This window comes from Cucumis sativus, chromosome 5 (genome assembly GCF_000004075.3).
Source record: "Cucumis sativus cultivar 9930 chromosome 5, Cucumber_9930_V3, whole genome shotgun sequence".
NCBI lineage: Eukaryota > Viridiplantae > Streptophyta > Magnoliopsida > Cucurbitales > Cucurbitaceae > Cucumis > Cucumis sativus.
Genome location: NC_026659.2, coordinates 17,409,199 through 17,429,332, shown reverse-complemented (window position 1 = coordinate 17,429,332; position 20,134 = coordinate 17,409,199). Strand labels below are relative to the sequence as shown.

The 20,134-nt window shown below is 33.7% G+C and overlaps 1 protein-coding gene and 2 long non-coding RNA genes across 6 annotated transcripts; 2 read left to right on the top strand and 1 right to left on the bottom strand.

Annotated features, from left to right (window-relative positions):
• Window positions 1-2,560: 2,560 nt before the first annotated feature.
• LOC101220671 (ubiquitin-fold modifier 1) lies at window positions 2,561-8,091 on the bottom strand. The gene is made up of 4 exons (XM_004140283.3): window positions 7,879-8,091; window positions 7,666-7,763; window positions 3,683-3,715; window positions 2,561-2,856 (listed from the first exon to the last, which is right to left on the bottom strand). Exons 1-4 carry the CDS (start codon window positions 7,950-7,952, stop codon window positions 2,789-2,791), a joined length of 273 nt encoding a protein of 90 aa, XP_004140331.1. The 5' UTR covers window positions 7,953-8,091; the 3' UTR covers window positions 2,561-2,788.
• A 3,333-nt stretch (window positions 8,092-11,424) lies between these two features.
• LOC105435498 lies at window positions 11,425-15,690 on the top strand. 4 transcript variants are annotated; one of them, XR_004216817.1, is made up of 4 exons: window positions 11,425-11,823; window positions 13,714-14,354; window positions 14,444-14,501; window positions 14,897-15,690. It is a non-coding gene; the product is annotated as an uncharacterized LOC105435498 (long non-coding RNA). The 4 variants fall into 4 exon arrangements; XR_004216818.1 differs by having other exon boundaries at window positions 11,425-14,354; window positions 14,448-14,501; XR_969536.2 differs by having other exon boundaries at window positions 11,425-14,354; window positions 14,946-15,690.
• A 277-nt stretch (window positions 15,691-15,967) lies between these two features.
• On the top strand, window positions 15,968-16,701 carry LOC116403890. Its single transcript, XR_004216819.1, has 2 exons — window positions 15,968-16,227; window positions 16,315-16,701. It is a non-coding gene; the product is annotated as an uncharacterized LOC116403890 (long non-coding RNA).
• The last annotated feature ends 3,433 nt before the right edge of the window (window positions 16,702-20,134 follow it).

The following is a 20,134-nucleotide window of genomic DNA, read 5'->3' as shown; positions in this document are numbered from 1 at the left end:
TTATGTAGTCGATAACTAGCTCCCTCTTTCACTGTTTGATGTTTTGTCAACTCCATCATGTTGATGATACGTCGGGTTCTGTACAAGCGATTGAGAAAGTCCCCCTTAAATTGCTCCCAACTATCAATGGATTCATGTTCCAGGTCAATGTACCAGTTGAAGGTGTTTCCTTTGAGAGTTTAGATAAACTGTTTTACCAACAAATCTCATCGCGCACCAGCAGTTTCACATGTTTCAATGAAGTGAGCAATGTGTTGTTTTGGGTTGCATTTTCCATCAAACTGTTGGAACTTGGGTGGTTGGTATCCATTCGACCTTCTAAGACAGATGATCCTCTTCGTATATGGTTTGGAATACAAAGAGAGAGTTTGAGCAAGTCCACCATATTGAGTTTTGATGGAGTTTGCAATCATCTCCTGCAACTGCTGCTGCAACTGTTGAACATATAGTGATGCAATTGAAGTCTTTTGTGGTTAACTTTCTTGCATAATTGCCTTTCCTTTGTTAGTATCCTTGACGGTATGTGTGTGACTTGATTTAGCAGTGTCACAACTCTCTATGTGATTCTTTGGAGATTCAATCTCATAGTCCCTTTGTTCAAGCGCTTTCATGAGCATGTTAACTTTCTTTCAAGCTCTGCTATCTTGTCTTCACTTGTATCCACGCCAGTCACCATAACTGACATTATATTTGGATGAGACATCTCCTCGTTTGGGCGTTCAGAGGATGAGTTGTGTTCGTCAATCACAAGATTTTTTTTTATTACAATTCCACCTTTTGGTGGCTTGGACATTTGCTCCCAATATTTTTTGTGATCTCAAAGGATGTTATATCCCCAGATGATTGAACTTTTCTTAAGCGGCTGCGAGTATTTTGTTGTGTGCCGATGTCGCTTAGAGTTTTGGAAGTATTGCCTTGAGATGTCATGATTTCTTTAAATGTTCTTCAAAAGAGAAAGAGATGAAAGGTAGAGAGATCCCACCAGACATACCAAATTGTTCACAGAGATCTCGAATAAATGTAATTTGTTGAATTAACTTTGTATATTGATTTGTATAGTGGATACAGTCTCTAATATTTACTCATTTGATGTTTTTTCTCGAATTGATGCTTTCTCTCGAATACAAGTTGAAACTTAGAAATTCTTGGTCTTTGATCTTATGGAATCCAAGAAAAGTTTAATAAATAATACATAAGATTAATAGATCTTATGGATTGTTGGTCCCATTTGCCAGTTGGATTCAAGCTTAGACCCATTTACTCGACGGACTTGGACCTATTATTTATTTGGTCCAGTTTTTACATTGGGGACTTAAATTGGGTTGGATATAAGAAAAACTTGACTACCCAAGCTCGTGATGATGTGGCAGAATTAAATTAGTGGAAATTTCTTGCTCAGTTACAATTAAGTCTATGTTTTCAAATTAATAATTATGATTGAATGTTTTGAAATTTTTTTTAAAAAAAACTCATCTTATCTTTCATATCTTTCTCTCTCCTCTCACTTCTCTCCTCCACCTTCATCTCCATCTCTTTTCAGGTAATATAGAATTCAATAATAATAAATAAATAAAGCACACATTTTCCCCTTTCATAACGCTCTTTCTCTCTCTCTTAACTCTATAAATAAACACTCTTTTTCTCTAAAGCCCTTTGCCTCTCTTTCATGAAGTTGCCACGTCATTTCCTCCACTCCATCCAACCACCTCCATTTCACTCCAGCCCCTTCTTCCGTTATTTCTAATTTCCCCAATTCCTTCCACTTCATTCTTTAATTCTGGGTGATTTGTATAATAAAAGTCAAGGCAAACTAAAGAATCAGGGAGATGAAACGGGAAGTTATGAGATTAGAAAGAGGGTGTATACATTGTGAGAGATACGAACTTCAGCATATTGTTAAAGATAAGTGATATATAGACAATGTTTAAGAATCCAAGTAATTCCACGACACATGCCATTGTCAGAAAGTTCAAGAACATCGAACTCATGCACATCAATTATTATTTCCAGAAGTCAAAAAACTAATTTGAAATCGAATGTAATGTTGTGAAATTAATGAAAAAAACTACGACATAGCTTTCTTGTAATGTTGTAAAAGAAAAAAAAAATGTGTGATTTTTAATTGATGTGTGTTACCAAAGAAGAGAAAGATGCAGATGGAGATGGAGAGGAAGAGCCGGAGAGGGAAGGTGGAGGAGAGAAGTGAGAATATTTATCTTTTTTAATTTTAAAACATTCCATCATAAATTATTAATTTAAAAACAAAGGTCTAATTGCAAACTATAAAGACATAATTGATCGGTTTATGCAATTTTCCCTAGTAAAAAACATTGGGGGATTTCAACAACCAGTTGGAACGCAACCCTTTTTCCACAACCAAATTGAAAGGCTTGCAAAATCTGAACTCGCCTGGCTAGCACCTAATAATCTCAAATATCAGCACCAAAAACTCTCTAGTCGAATCAGCGGTGGATAGAGAAAGAGGCTTAGATCTAGGTCTTCAAGGAGCCCACCAGCCGAAAAAGCGGGGTTTAATGGCCTAAAAACTGATCTCCTAACCTGACTTTGAAACTAAACTTTGTTCCCAACTAAGTACCTCTGTTCAAGTACATAATGATTAAAAAGAGTCCCGAAATAAGGAGGCTCATTTATTTAATTAAGCAGACAGTTTCTAGTCAGTTAGAATAATGTGATAAACAAGTATAAATTCTCTCAGCTTGATGATTGCAAATTAAGCCAGTTGACTAAGACGAGTAGACAAAGGGATTGTAGTTTACATTCGCAAAGATCAGGCAGCTCCAACCCTATCACGAGGAATGAGGCGTAGTTCAGAGCCATGCTTGAGGAAGACATTGCCTGCAAAAAGCACATCCAACCATAAATTTCAACTCCAAATAATGGAATATTTTTTCCTCAACCTTCACTGACTTGCGAAATGTATCTCATGCAGAAGTTGTAGACTGTTTAGTAAAAGGAATGCGCATACATAAATAAATAGCAATATCAATGAATAGGCTAAAATTTTGAACTAAACACATAAAACGTATCTAATCTGGGAAGAAATCAGATTTTGATTTTCAAAGGGTACTTGACATTTTGATAGGCCTAGCCCAATAATTTTATTTATCAAAATAAACAAGAGAAGATTTGAGAGATTCCCTCCTTTCCCAAGAAATATTCATAGAGTTCAAATAACCAATTCAGTATAAAGAATGCCATGCTCACTCAACGAACACTACTCCTTAGGACTTGCTAGGCTATAACTAACTCTGGAATATCGTGGCCCCATAATGAAAACTCCCCTCAGCACTATTTACGTTCCCCCTTCTTCCTAGTTCCTAGTGCTACGTGAATATTAATAATTGGGGTAATTGGGGGCCTGTAACATTTCAGATGGGAGTTAGAAAACAATGTCAACAGTTCTGTCTCAGTTTCAGTGAAGCGGTGGTGAGTTTGGTTCATACTATCACAGAAATTCCAAACCGTCACACTATCACAGACAAATTCCAACCTGTCACCAGTTACAGAATACCATCCATCCATCGATCAACACAGAACTTGAGTTTTTACCAAGTTCAGCATACGCTTCTATAGTTAAGATGCTTAAATAACATGCAAATTTAGCAGAAAAGAAGTACGGACACAACAAATTGTAAAGGATTAAGGCCATGAATCAGCTTACCTGCACTTTGTTGAGGATTTATTCCAACGCCATCTACAAGGCACATGACAATGTTAGGCCTAGACGTCACATAAAATGAGAGGCTAAATGACTGAAATGAGATGTATATCAGCATATCTAAAAGTACATGTACGATTCAAATCTGAGGACAAATCTATTGTGCATGAGGATCCATAAAGCATCTCTCACCTAACAATGTCATTTCTGTTAAAATATTAAGGAGCCATTTGAGGGGAGGATTATACAAGACCATAATAACCATCTCTAACAACAGTAAATACTATTTAAAAATATCCAACAATATTTCAAAACCCTCCATTGGCTTCCGATTTTACTATTTAACATTCTATCATTTTTTTATTATTTGCTACAGTGTTTACTATTTTTTTCTCAAACTAAAATAATCTTACACCACAAACACATACTATCATAATTCAAACTAAAATAATCTAAACCCCAAGTACAAACTACTATAACTCAATTTATTATGACTATAATAACTTGCTCCTTACCCCAAACACCCCCTAAAATAACTAGTGACAACAGTGAATACTACCCATATCTCATAGTTCACAAATTCTAAACACAATCAGTGTTTTTTAAACCTCAAGGTGCAATAAAGCGCAACAGCCTTTTGGTGCTTATGCACAAGGCACAAAAAAAAAGGCGTTTTGCGAGGAACACTATATATTAAAGTACTACATAAAGATGAGAAAGCATAGTTGAAGTGGAAATACTAAAAACAAGACCCCTAAACACAAAAAAAATTGCATTTAGGCTTATTAGATTTGATTTTTTTAGTTAATAAAGTAAAAGCTCTAATTATTATTATTCTTAAGAATAATAAAATCCCCAAGACCCAGGACTTTAAACCTTATGGCGTCAAACAGGGGCATGCTTGAGGTGCACCTTATTTTGTAAACCTTGCCTTTTCAAGTAAGGCACCAAACCCGCGCTTTGAGCCTAGGTGCATACTTGGGAGGGATTTTTAGAACACTAAGCACAATCTTTGACCCTTCCCTACTATACCAGTGAAATCATGAAAAAAGCTGTAGTTAATTGGCTCAAGCATTCAGCAGTCGCAAATTATCTTAGTTCAGAGGGGTCGATTTTTCTTCATCTGGGAAGAAAACTCTAGGAACTCTTTTGTTTCCATATTAGTAAGTGTAATAGAAACTAACATGAAGAGAATTCTCTCTGACATAAAAACCGAAAACAATCACAAGCATGTCTCATTACATGATCAAAGATTTGAGGACGCAATGTATGTAGGCAAGTTCAACTAACATCAAGGATGAAATGTAGTATAATAACAACAATTGTCCCAAAACAACATGGTAGTTTTTAACTTTTTATGATGATATTCAATTTTTCTCATAATAAACTGCTGACAATCTTCTTGATAATCGAATATTTACACCAATCAAATACAATGGCTACTATTATATATCTTTGTTAGAATTAGTGGGCTTTGGCGCAAGGAAAGATTTACCCTAATTTTTTTTCCATTTTTATCATAAGCTTGTTGTCTGTTTATTTTCCCCTTCGTATCTTTTGTTTATATGAGATAATAATAAGAAAGACATATCGTGGTTTTATCCCGGTACTCGAGTTTCCACGTAACTTGGTATCTATTTTCTTTTACTGCTTTCAATAATCTTAAATACAAAAGATTTAATATTGGAAAATTGGACCATGGATTTCATAGAAGGGTTACCCAAATGGGGAGGTTATGATTCCACTATGGTGGTGGTAGACTGAATGAGTAAATTCAGCCATTTTATTGTCCTTAAACATCCATTCACAGCCAAGCAAGGTGCGGATGTCTATAGGGTGGTAAGTAAGCATGGGATCCCAAAGTCTGTAATCTTCTATTGTGACAAAATTTTCTTAAGCAGTTTTTAGAAGGAATTATTTTCAGCAATGGGTACTTTGTTAAAAAGGAGCACAGCATATCATCCACAAACCGACAGCCAAACAGAGAGGGTGAATCGATGCTTGGAAACGTACTTAAGGTGTTTTTGCAATGAGCAACCGACGAAATGGAGTAAGAGTATACCATGGGCAGTGTTGTGGTATAATACTACATTTCATGCTTCATCTAAAATGACTCCTTTCCAGGTGGTTTATGGTAGACCTCCACCTCCTCTAATTTCTTATGGTACCCCAAAAACAACAAATGATAGTGCAGAACAATTACTCATAGATCAGGATATGACCATTAATGCATTGAAAGATAATCTTGTGGTGGTGCAGAACCAGATGAAAAAACAGGCCGACTTACATCACAGGGAATGGAACTTTCAAGTGGGTGATAAGGTGCACCTGAAACTGAGACCATATCTGCAACGTTCATTGACTAGAAAAAATTGTGAAAAGCTATCGCCAAAGTTTTATGGTCCTTACCACATCATTGAAAAAAAAGAAGTGGCTTATCGCTTAGAACTACCACCGGAAGCTCTACTAATTCACAATGTTTTCCATGTGTCTCAATTGAAAATGAAGTTGGGACAGACTCAGCAAATTCAGCACTTACCTCCAGCCTTAACAAAAGAATTTGAGTTACAATTGAGGCCAGAAATTGTACTGGAAGTATGGTGGAATAGAGAAATTGGGGACAATGAATGGTTAGTGAAATGGAAGAAGTTAGCAGACAGAGGCCACCTGGGAGTCATCGTATCTCATGAATCAACAGTTCTTTTTCCCACCTTGAGGACAAGGTGCACTTCAAACCGGCTACCCTCCAATTCTGCATACTTATAAAAGGAGGGGCAAAAAAGAAATGTACCTGAGGCTGCTTCGGAAGAGACCAATTGAGAGGATGGGAATTTCTGTGGGTCCTGTTGGCTGTTAGTATAAATAAAGAATGTTTTGGGGATTGATATTTTAAGTTCTATTTTGGTAAAAGTTGTTGTGAGCTTGTAGGGAGAGGACATCCTCCTTGAAGGAGCTGGTCATTTCTTTATTTGTTGGTTCTTGCTTTCCATTTGTGTTCTTCTTTAGACTCTATTTTGGCTTGTTGAACTGGTGATATCATTGCAATATATATTGAACAGAGTACTGTCTCTGTTCTTGCCACTATTTTAGCACTGTTGAGATCTTTCTGAGTTTCAGGTTAAGGAGTTTTAACAGTTAGCTTATCGATTGCATTGTCGGTGGGTGCTTCTATTCATCAAGTGTTTCATGCTTCTCAGCTTACAAAGCTTTAGGACTGTAAAAGGTTGTACAGCCTACCTAGCCTATATTTTCAAAGTTGTTTCAGTGGGTGACTGTACAAGAGGTGTTTGGCTATAGTAAAAATCCAGATAGAAGGGGTTACCAAAACATGATGCAACTTGGGAAGCTATTGATAATTTTCAGCAACAATTTCCTACTTTTCACCTGAGGGCAAGGTTGTTTTGGAGGGGGGACGTAATGTCACGCTTCCAATTTTGTATCAACGTCAACAGAGGAGTAAGGGTAGAATGGGAAAGACAATTGTAAAAGGGGAACCACGGGGAATGAGTGGAGAGGAGAGTATAAAGGCATTGTGAAAAAGGGAAGGGAGTTAGTTAGAGTTTGGAGTAACCTTCTCGACTGTGAGGGGTTTAGGGAGAGTCGATTGTATTGCTTCTTTCAAAAGGTCGATGCCTTTCACAACCCAACTTATCATAAAAAACAAAGCGCAACACAAGCAATTTTAAAGTTGATAGGGAAGGCTTCGCATTAAATACTAGTTACTTTCTTGGTCAGAGGAAAAAGAATTGTGCTCCAAAACTAACACTGGCCTAATCTTCAATCATCCAATTACTAGTACTCGTTCCTAAGAAAAAGAAAATAAGAATTTACGCATCGTGCGTTGAAGGCACGCCTACCATCTTTTAAGGAAATCAACGCGAATTCTCATTTCTAAAACCACAGGTATCGGTGAACGGCAGATCCAAATAAATATCAAGCATGCAGATTCCAATCACAATCGAATCAAAACAGAGGCAATCAGTTACCATTAGTGATGATGGCGCTGGTTTGCGGGGGCACCTTAAATTCTTCAGCGGCAAATTTGAGGACAGCGGTGAAGGGGGCGGCCTCTGGAACACTAAACCTGAGAGACAAACAAATTGAAAAACGATGAGATTGGGTCTTAGTAGTAATGGGGACGGAAAGGGAAAAACCCTAGAAGCCCAAAAAAAAAGAAAAAAGGAATTAAGATTACAAACACTTTGAAAGGGAGCTTCGGGTCTGAGGTGAGAGTGACTTTGAAGGAGACCTTTCCGCCACCAGCACCCGCCATTTTCGAGCTCTGTGATGTGGTGAAGATTGAACGTCGTTGATTTTTGGAGGAGATTCTTGTATCAATTTTATAGATACGGCTTACGAATTTTGAAACTGCCAGAAACAGGTCCAATTTTGGGGGAAAAAATATGTTTTAAACATAAGGCTAAATTCCCAAACAGCCTTCAACTTTGGATATTCGGTACTTTTCTATTGTAAATATAATTACGGGTAGTTTTCAAATATGCCAACAAAATGAAACTATTTATAAATTACGCTAAAATTAGCTTCTTTTTTTATATACAGGAAAATTACAAAAATATTTGAAAAAAGAAGGTTTTTTTTTTTCATATTATAAATATATTTAATATGACAAATAATTATTGATATCACATGATTATCTAATAAGTGACAAGTGTAATCTAGAATTAAGAGAAGTATTTGTCTTAATATATTCGAGTCAAAGCAATGTTACATATTTATATAGAGAATAAACTAAACCCTAGAGACTATATGTAAAATTATAATAAAGAACATACGAGATATATATAAATATATATATCATAACAACAAGTATCAGAGGATTATCGATTTTTAAATTTACTACTTTTGCAATTTAAAAAATGTAATGACATGGTTCCTATTATCATAATTTTTTTTTTCTATTTATGATTATTTCCGTATAATTATCTCATTTATATCTCTATTATATTAAATATATATCTAAGTGAAGAAATTTTTCATTCTCATTTTGCCTTTAATATTTTCTATTTTGTCACCCTTTTGATGCACCAAGCAACATTTCATATGTCGATATTCTTTTATAAAATTGCATCACTTCATGCATACATGCTCTTTCACAACATAACTACCAAAATTTTCAAATAATAAATACAAACTTTTTTACTTTTCTTCTTCATCTCTCCATTTGTAAAATGTTTATGAAAGATTTTAAAAATGAAGTTTTTATTTTCCATTTGAAGATGTCTCGATCCTCTTTTGTGTCTCTTTTTGTTCTCCATATGAAGAGGGTTTCAATCCTCTTTTGTGTCTTTGTTGTATAGTTTCAATTGTCACCAATAAGTAATGTATTCTCTGCAGACATTATTGTGTTCTTTGGATCAAGGCAAGTTTGTTTTTTAAAGAAAGAGAACAAAAAGGATAATTGTTGTGCTAAATTTCCTTTAGATTTTATTGGCTAGTGGGATACCATGGTTATAAATACAAATTGTTTAAATAAATATATTTTACTAAATATATGGTTGTGTATCTAAGAAATATATTATGTTTGGTTAGATAGTTTTCCAAAATGCATCTCCTAACAGAAAAAAAAAATTAGAAAAGAATAACTCATGGACACTTATTTTTTTGCATATTGCAAATATGACAAATAATTAGATATATCATAAGGTTGTCTTAAATTTACTATTTTTGCAATTTAAAAAATATAGTGACACGAGTCCTATTATCACAAAATTATGTGCTATTTTTACAAACGCCCCTTATTGTTATTTGGTCAACTAACAAAGGTTTATTACCCTTTTAACATTTTTAACATTTTCTTCCACTAATGAAATAGAAGATTTTTATAATTTTAATTCATGGTGTTGCCTTGAGATCGATGATTGATATCAAAAAAAAATTTATCATTAACTTTTTTATTCAAATAGATAAAAAAGGATTTGTGATGTTTATAAAAGTTTGAAAGTAGCAAATAAATTGTTATTGAGGTTGGTTGGGCTTATTTTATTAAAGGTGAGTTTAATTTCATTAATATCTATTAATAAATATAAGGATAATATTTATTAATAAAGATAATAGTTAGCTTTGTAAATTTGGTTGTTACATTTGTTAATAAATGTATGGCTAACATTTATTAATAAAGATATTCCGTTCGTTAATAAAGATAATATGTTGGTTGGAGTTTTTCTTTATATTCTCAAGTTGGTTATTAAATTGATGGAGTTGGTTGTTTTTTTGTTACAATATTTTTAATTAATAAATGTTAGCTTATGGTCGTGTGATAGTGTTGTGGTTGTAGGCAGAAGTGTTGCAAATGTGCAACAAAGTTATGTGTTAAGAGAAAAATGTTTTCTTGAAAGAACATTTGCAGTGATATATTCAAATTTGTGGAAGTTTCGGTGTGCTCCTTCAAGAACCTATGGGTTACGATATTGCATATTGAAGATAAGAGATTAACAAGCAATTCTAGATTGTTTGATGAAAACATTGCAAGTGGTCATTGATTAAGGGGGAGTAATCCTATTAATGTTACGATAATTGTTTTTACACAATTCTTAGTTCTGATATTTGTGAGTCAATCCATGGTCAACACGTTGATTCATGTTTAGAGTGTTTTGTACTCGTCAGAACATCGTAATGGTCAACTACTACACAAGCAATATAATCTCTTATCATGGGTCTAAAGCCCTCAAAATGTAGATGTTGTGTCATCAAACTAGGTTATCAAAGTATGATGTGTTCTTTGTGCTTCTAAGTTTATGTTTTTTCACAAATTTTTTTCTTAATAAATAATGGAAAGAAAACAAATTCATCCCTAAAATATATATATATATATATATATATGTTAGAAATTAGAATTACAAGATATTTAAAGTTAAAAAGGTTGCTAACTGTTCTAATTCAAAATTCTTATTTGAAAATTTTATTTTATTCTTTGAGATATACTATAATATCAAAACTTGGATGAACAAGTATTAATAAGACAGTAATTTGTTCTTTAAAGAAATTACTACAATAAATTATGAGTTGTTTTTTTCGGTGAGACGAACAAACAAAATGATCGTGATAGTTCTAATTATAAACTTAGTTAGTTGTAAAAATTAAATATTTAATCATTTTAAAAGTTAGACAAGATAAATTGTTAAAATAGTTTGTTTATCAAATTTGTTAATTCATGATAGTATAGGTCAAATTTTTCTTAAAGATAAATTTTAGTATGTACTTTATTATGTATTTATTTCTAATTGAAAATTCACCAACAAAAGTTACGTTTTGAAAAAATTTAGCCACATGCATCGCACATGTTATATAACTAGTATATTATAAATGTGTAGATATTCATAACCTACATATATTACCAATTGTCATATAACTCTCATTTAATTTCATGTTGTAACATTCATCCCAGTTAATTGTATAGTGTAACATATACCATGACATGCCCGGTAAATAGAGGTATATGGTAGGGGTGTAAGAATACGGATTGAACCCGAATAACTCAGACTACCCAACCCATATTATAAGGGTTGGGTTGGATTAGATTAAAATATGGGTTGAGTTGGGTCAAAAAAATTTGATCTTTTCGAGTTGGGTTGGGTCTCGGGTTGGACGGTTGAGAAATTCAATTCAACCCAACCCAACCCAACCCGAATTAATATAGTATATATAAAATAATAAAATAATAATAATAATAATAATATATTATTTAATAAAAAAAACATTTCTTATTCTTTTAGTTTTAGGTTATTACGAATTTACGCGTCCCTCTCCCTCAGACCCTCCCTTCCTTCCGTCGTTCTCTGCGTCTCCCTTTCCCTCGCAGCTTGCGGAACACCTTTCGCCTCTTCCTCTCCCTCTGCAACCGCCGACATCTCCTTCTTCGTTTGATCTCTCTGCCATCTCCTTCTTTGTCTGATCTCTACGGCATCTCCTTCATCATCTGATTTATCCGTCTCAAATCTGTCTTCTCCTGCATCTTCTTCTTGCGTCTCCTCCTCCGTTTCAAATCCGAGACACATCTATTTGTCCAAAATCGAGACGCATCTCAAATTTCAATCCCTTCGATCTATCTTACTCTCAGTTTGTCTATCTTCAACCGACATCAACTGCCTCTCAAATTTCTTTGATTTTGCACTGTTTAAGCCAAGGTAATTTCTTATGATTTTCTTGCATCTCGAACAAACTAAGAGAAAATAAATCTTTATTCACACATTTGCATCAGTACTTAACAATGTCTGCATGAATTCTTAAATATCCTCTTTATTTATCTTCACAATTTCACATGCTTTCGTATCTGTATAATGGACACAATATTTTTAGGTTGACAGACATATTTATTTTTTCACAATTTCACCATAGTATGTTGACAGTACATATTTATTTTTTGAGTTTGTTGAGACAGTAGCATAAATATTGAAATAGCACAAGTATTGAAGGTTAACACTAGCGTAATTCTATTTTGAATTTGTTGAGACAGTAGCATAAATATTGAAATATTGACAGTAGCATTATTCTATTGAGCTTGTGATTTCGTTGTGGTTGTCTTGGTGTAACTTTGTTGTGGGTGATTGGGTGATCTAACCTTAGTTTTTTATATGTTTAGAACATTTTACAAGTAATGGACAACATAGTGAAACTAGCCCTAGCCCTAGTCCTAGTCCTGCCCCTTCCACTAATAATGATGTGAGTTCAAATAAACCAGCACTACCCGATAAGAAGAGAGCTAGAGTCACTAAGAAGACAACTTTCACTGTATGGGATCACTTCAAAAAGTTGGAAGAGAATAGTTCTAGGTGCACATGCAATTATTGTCATAAAGAATATTGTTATGATACTACCTCATGTGGAACTAGCACATTATGGAAGCACTTAAAAAATCAATGTAAGAAGTACCCATATAAGGAAGTAGAAACATGACAAACTATTTTGACTCTTCAACCTTCCACTGATGGAAAAAGTGGTAGTAATTTTGTGACTACTATTTTTAGTCAACAATTATGTAGAGAAACATGTGCTAAGATGATAATTGTTGATGAGTTGCCATTCAAGTTTATCGAGAATTATGGATTTATACATTTTTGTAGAGTGACTTGTTCTAAGTTTGACCCTTCTTCAAGAGTAACAATTCTCAAAGGGTATGTTTGACAACTGACACATGGACTTCTTTGCAAAATGTTAACTACATGGTACTCACTGCACACTTCATTGATTTAGATTGGGTTTTGCATAAAATGATTTTAAACTTTTCTCAAGTTACTAACCACAAGGATGATACTATTGGAAAGCTTATTGAGAGTTGTTTATTGGAATGGAGGATTGATAAAGTCTTTTCTATAAATGTTGATAATGCAAGTTCGAATGAAGGAGCAATTTCGTATATTAAGAAAAGACTTAGAAGTTGGAAAACCTTAATCTTGGAAGATGAACTGTTACACATGAGGAGTTGTGCCCACATAATTAATTTGATTGTAAATGAAGGATTGAGAGAAATGCATGATTCCATTGCTCGTGTTTGTAATCTTGTACGTTACGTTAGATCATCCCTTAAAAGATTGACAAAGTTTAAAACTTGTGTGGAGCAAGAGAAAATTGATTGAAAAGCTCTTGTTTGTTTAGATGTTCCAACAAGATGGAATTCTACTTATCTTATGCTTGAGCATGCACTTAAATTTGAAAAAGCTTTTCAAATATTAGAGGAATAAGAGTTGGATTATCAAGACTATTTTTCAGAATATGAACATGGGAAGAAGAGGAATGAGCCACCAACTAATTCTGATTGGAAAAATGTTGAAGTGTTTGTCATGTTTTTGAAGATGTTCTACAATGTCACTATAAGATTAATGTCACTAATAAGATTAGTGGTTCTATATATATGACTGCCAATTCTTTTTTTCATGAGATGTGGGGGATTAATGATCTTTTAATTGGTTAGAGCAGTGAATATAATTATATTTTACATAATATGACTATAAATATGAAGTCAAAGTATGACAAGTATTGTGGTTCAATTGAGAAAATTAACAAGCTTGTATTTCTAGTTGTGGTGCTTGATCCTCGATATAAATTGGACTACGTTAACTTTTGATTTGAAAGTATACATGATGATGTTATGGTTAAAGCTCTTGTAAGATTGAAGCTTATTTGATGCGATTGTACAATTTTTACAAATCACAAGTTGATGACTCTGTCTTTCGCAATGATTTGCGTGGTCAAGATGTTGTTTGTGAACAAGTAGAATCAAGTGATAATTTGAGACTATTGAGTTCGAGAGCTACAGTGGAAACTGACGCGTGTTGTAGAGTATTATCACGCTACAAGAGAAAAAGACAAGTACAAAATACTTTAGAATTGAGGAATGATGTTGATCGGTATTTATCTGACCCTTGTGAGGAGTTAAATGATCAGTTTGATGTTCTAACTTGGTGGAAATTGAATGGGGCTAAATACCGAATTCTATCAAAAATTGCTCTAGATAGTTTTGTCGTTCTGGTGTCTACTGCGGCTTCTAAATCTGCATTCAGTACTGGAGGAAGGATTTTGGATTCTTTTAGGAGTTCTTTATCACCTAAAACAGTGGAAGCTTTGATTTGTACACAAAACTGGATTTGTGGCAAAACAACCTTATTGGATCTTTGTCCATAGCCCGAAGGAATGAAAATTTGTGAAAAAATTGAGAACGGTAAGTCTCTAACTTTCTTTTATTTTTACTGAAAATTTTATACTTAAATAGTTATACGACACTTTATAATTTTAATTTGTTTTTTTTAGATAGTATCAAGTCTTCCATCACGTCACAAACATGATATATGGGTTGGGAATTTTCATGGTAAGTTACTAAGTTGGATATTGTATTTTTGTCATTTTATTTATTTTATATATTTTAAACTACTTACTTTGTGTGCTTTTTAAATTTTTAAGACAAATTTGAATGCTTGTAATGCTTGAATGGACTTCAAATTTATATTTAGTTGTATCTTGAACTTTATTATTCATTTAGTATTAAAAATGAACTTCATGAACATTTATGGGTAATTTTTGGATTTATGTATTTTAAGAACTTCGAATTTATTTGTGTTTGTAACTATGAATTTATTTGTGTTTGCAATTTTGAATTTATTTGTGTTTGTATTGAACTATTATATCTTGGTCCCATTGATTTTTGTATTTTATATTATGTGTATAATACATATCTGTTGAGTATATATGTGATGAATGAATCAGGGACTTTTTATTCGTGATATCTAAATGGAATTGAAATCCAATTCACTAGAAATGAACGAAATGATGATAACATTCCTGATGATGAGGTAGTTGGTGAATTTGAAGTGTTCGGGCAGAGAGTACGACCACTAGGGGCGCTAACTTTACAAACTCTATCATCAAAAGAAAAATAGGTTGCACATTGGTACATCCTCAATAGTTGTAAAGAAATAATGAGCTACTGCAAGTATAAATTTCAAACTTCATATTTCTCTCACTATTTAGTGGCAATGGAAGTAGACAATAATTTCTACGGTGTTTTAGATGAAGTGTTGGACTTTCAATATCTGCTGAGATGACGTGTTTGGTTATTCAGGTTTGACACAAGTAACAACAAAAGTCATAGGACACGCTTGGAGTTACAATACAAATCAATCAACACATCGCATTTTTTGTTTGTGGAGGAACCAACCATTCTTGCGATTCAGACACAACAAGATTTTTACCTTGAGTACCCAAAAAATGGTATCAGTTGGAAAGTTCTTCATGTGGTCCAAAATAAACATATATAAATGGAAGATGTTGAGAATGAACAGTTGGATGTACTGAAAATTGTTGTTGGACATTATATGAATGAACACAGTGAGGAGCACACTATGTGACGCTAAACCTACAGTGGTGGAAAGATCAATTGTTTGATATCTTGTTGACGACTTCATAAATGATGATGATGAAAAATTATCTCCTCAAAACTATGAGATACTAGAGAGATATTCATTAAATATGATTTAAATAAAATATTAACCGATTAATTAGTTGGTTTGAATTTTTTATTAATTTAATATTTTTAAATTTCTCCTACTCTCTCAAGGAAAGAGAGTAATAAATATGCAAAAGAAAAACAGTTGTCCTTATTTAAGACATAACCAATGTTTTTGCTCTCTACAAAAGTAGATTTCTCTTTAAAACTTTTTCCATCCCAATTGGTTCCTACAAACCAATCTCATTAGAAAGGATAGGAAGGTCTTCCACGGGTGGTGTCCCAATTTAAAATTTTAGTGGATTCAGAGGCGTCAAAATAAGTAAATTTTTCTTTCTCTAATCTATAATTAGAAAATATGCTTAGCCTTTAAGTTATAATAAGAAAATTAGTTTTTGTATTATTTTGCCAATGTATTGGTATTTTGGGATTTCCAAATTAAATTGATCAAGAGTGGTTCTGTAACATCTTTTGCTGCCAAGAGCTTTTATCCCTTCATACAGGTACTATGGCATCGTTCCTAAACGATTTCTACGAGCCAAATGATTTGTTCCAAGAGTTGGACATATCCCCTCACATGGGATCGTCCTCGGTGGGTGACACTTTATGTTAGTCTCGTTACTATGACATTTTATAAATTTATTACATGAGTTCACACTAATATTATTTTTTTCTTTAGATGGATCTGAACCCACTCGTAGAACACGTGAATTGTAAGACTCGTAGTTAAGATAAGAAGTCAAATTTGACTAAGTGTCCTGAAAAAGGCGTTTGGGTGATCTATGTGAGAAGAGGTTGGTTAGACTGCGAGAAAGGTTATGCGACTAGATTTTTGAAGTTGTGTTTTATGCGAATAAGTTGTTTTGTGAGATGAAAAACTAGGAAAGAAGATGTCAAATCTGATTTCTATTCAGATGATTCCTAAAGAGAGATTATGTGGGAAGAAGAAGGAGAGAAACCTTAGAAGTTTAAGCAGCTAAGTAGAGTGAGTGTTTTCTTTAAAATGTTTATGTTAAAAGTTTTCCTTATAAATTCTTATTTGATTTGAGTTAATGATTTCGATTTAGATGTTTCCTAAAAAGAGATTCATACAAAAAGCTTATATGTTTTAAAGTATGTATTATGTGTTTCAAAGCATGACTTGTATAGAAGATGGGGTATACGGGCTAACTATTATGTACACATAAAGAGTCAAGGGCACCATGGGGTGTACGGGGTTACATCGTGAATTGAGGCGGGATAATGTATAGAAGATGCACATTGCGTCTCAACCTAAGGAACAAGGAGAATCAATATATTCTCAAATGTTGTAGTTACAATAGTCTAAACGCAAAGTTACATGACCTAGTGTAGAGAATGATTCGAGATCCTTGGCAAAAGAAATGTTGATAACTAATGTGTGTTTATGTGAGATGATGCATTTATGTGAAATGTTATGTTATATGAAAAGATGATGAATTTATGTGGTTTGATATGTTTGGCGAAATAATGTTTACAAAAAGGTATTTCGCGAAAAGGTTTCCTTAAAACCTCATTGAATCTTGTAGACTTACCTTTTTAAATTCTATGTTCAAGGAATTAGGTGTTAAGGCCAAGTAGAGAAGAAGTGAAGGGCTCGCTAGGCTAGAGGAGATGTCAGGCGTTTTACTTTCTAAGCTTAAGAATTGTACTTTTGTAATTTGTATTAAATGTTGCAGAACGCCTTATTTTAAAGTTAATAAAAGTTTTGGTTTGGTTTACTTCTCTTGTGTTAAGTTGTTTCATCGCCTAAAGTATGACTACAGTTTAAAAGTTACAGAAAAGAAGCGAGACGATTAAACAAAGCTTAAGGACCTCAAGATTGAGTGTTTTGGCGTTTAACATGTCTAGATACTCAAGTCATGTCGTATCTGGCAAGACAAGCTAGTAGGTCTACCGGGTGGGGTGCGACATGAGCACTCCCGAAACATAGAGTTGAAGAAATACGTCTAGAGAAATAAAAGGATTTCAATCTCCATCACAGTAGAAGTGGAGAAGAGCCAATCTCTCCACATGATGTTTAGTTCAACAACACCATTGGTGTTTTTGTGAGAGATACATTTCTAGTATACTGCCTTAAGTGGACTAATGTTCCATTGGAGTATATCAGGATTGTTAAGGGCACTTTACATGTAAGTTTATTAATTACTTTACATCATACCCTACATATACATAAACCTAATCCATATGTTCTTTTCTTTGTAGCGTTATTTCGTGCTTTATTTCATAGATCATGCACTTAATAGATTCATTGAGTATCAAATATTGACACGTCTTTCAAAGAATACAAAGGAACTTGCACATGCATTTTAAGAAATATGGCTGTTGAGCAAGAAATTGCGATCAATTAAATTCTACCACGTCATCACACAAAAATTGTGATATTCACAATTTAATTGAGTTTGGGTAGTCAAGTTTTCTCATATCCAACACAATTCAAGCCCCTAATGTAAAAATTAGACCAAAGAAATAATAGGTCCAAGCCCGCCGAGTAAATGGGCCCAAGCCCAATAGACAAATGGGCTCAAGCTCAAGTCTATCAAGTAAATGGGCCCAAGCCCAAGACCATCTAAAACCTATGTAAATTCTCTATAAATACAGACCTTCTCATTCATTTTAGGAATCTTTGGTTGAAGGTAGAATTGAAGCTCTAAAGAACTAAAGCTTTGAAGAATTGAAGACTCAAACTTCTAAAAGCTCTCAAGACATGCAAGTTTTCATCAACCTCGAGATTAACATCTTCTGAAAGATTGAAGACTTGATAGTTTAACTTTTTTTGGATTCCAGAAGATCGAAGCTCAAATTGACTTGCAACTACAACATTCTAAAGACCGAAGACCAAAGACCAAGAAGTTATAAATTTAACTTGTATTAGAGAAAAAGCATCAAATAAGTAAATATTAGAGACTGTATTCACTATATAAATCAATATACAAAGTTCAATTCCACGAATTATATTTCTTCAGAAATCTCGTGTGAATAGTTTAGCACACCTAATGGGATGATTTTCCCTTGCCTATCATGGAAATCATGGTAGACACAACTGCAGGGCATGAAACTTTATCTTTCATGGATGGGTCATCAAGATATAATCAGATTCAAATGACTCTTAAGGATGAAAAGAAAACAACTTTTCAAACTCCAAAAGGTATATACTATTATAAGGTAATGTCTTTTGAATTAAAAATTGTTGGTGCCACTTACCAGTGTGCCATGCAAAGGATCTTTGATGATATGCTACATAAACATGTTGAATGTTATGTTGACGATCTTGTAGTGAAATTCATGAAGAAATGTGACCACCTAAAAGACCTGAAGCTTGTCCTTGATTGCCTAAGAAAATATCAACTTAGAATGAACCCTCTTAAGTGTGCATTCGACATGACCTTATAAAAGTTTAAGAGATTTATTGTGAGGCACCGAGAAATTAAAGTTGATCACTCCAAAATTGATGGTATCCAGAAGATGTCGAGTCAAAAGAACCTGCACGAGTTGAGAAGATTGCAAGGTTGTTTGGCTTACATCAGAAGATTTATATCTAATCTTACGGGTTGATGTCAACCATTCTAGAGATTGATGAGGAAGGATGCAGTCTTTGATTGCGATCAATCATGTCAAAATGCATTCGATAACATAAAGAAATATTTGCTCAACCATCTGGTTTTAAGTGCACATGCAGCTGGAAAGCCATTGATATTGTATATTGTAGCTCAAGAAGGTTCGCTCAGAGCATTACTTGCACAAGAAAATTCTAAGGTAAGGAATGTGCACTCTACTATCTAAGTAAAACTTTGATCAGAACTGAATTGAATTATTCTCCAATTGAAAAAATGTGCAATAGATAAGCTAAGACATTATATGCAAACTTTCACTATACATTTGGTAGCCAAAGTCGACCCTGTTAAATATATTTTATTAAGGTCGGTCATCTTAGGACGTCGCGCTAAATGGACAATTATACTTCAACAATATGATATTGTATATATCATCCAAAAAGCAGTAAAGGGCCAAGCATTAGCAGATTTCCTAGCTGATCATCTAATTCCATCAAGTTGGGAATTATGTGAAAATTTACCTGATGAAGAAGTCCTGTTTGTCGAAAGCATAAAAACTTGGACCATGTTCTTTGATGGTGCAACACGAAGAAGTGGAGCTAGTGTTGGCATTGTCTTCATCTCTTTGGAAAAACATATGTTGCCAAATAGCTTCACACTCGGTGAATTATGTTCAAATAATGTTGCTGAGTACCAAGCCTTCATCATTGACCTACAAATGACTTTATAATTTAGCATAAAACACATAGTAGTATTCGATGATTTGAAGCTAATTATAAATCAGCTCTCCTATTAGTACGAGGTCACATCAACATTTGAAGTCCTACTTCATTTATGCTAAAAGATTGATGGAAAATTCGACGACATAATACTAGAACATATACCGAGATAAGAAAATGAGAGAGTTGATGCACTTGCAAATTTGGC

Excerpts from the sequence above, each read along its gene's own strand:
- LOC101220671 (XM_004140283.3), bottom strand. The coding sequence starts at position 7,952 with ATGGCGGGTGCTGGTGGCGGAAAGGTCTCCTTCAAAGTCACTCTCACC. Across the intron at positions 7,764-7,878 it reads CCGAAGCTCCCTTTCAAAGT|GTTTAGTGTTCCAGAGGCCG; the intron begins GTTTGTAATCTT and ends TTTGTCTCTCAG. Across the intron at positions 3,716-7,665 it reads CAGCGCCATCATCACTAATG|ATGGCGTTGGAATAAATCCT; the intron begins GTAACTGATTGC and ends TGTGCCTTGTAG.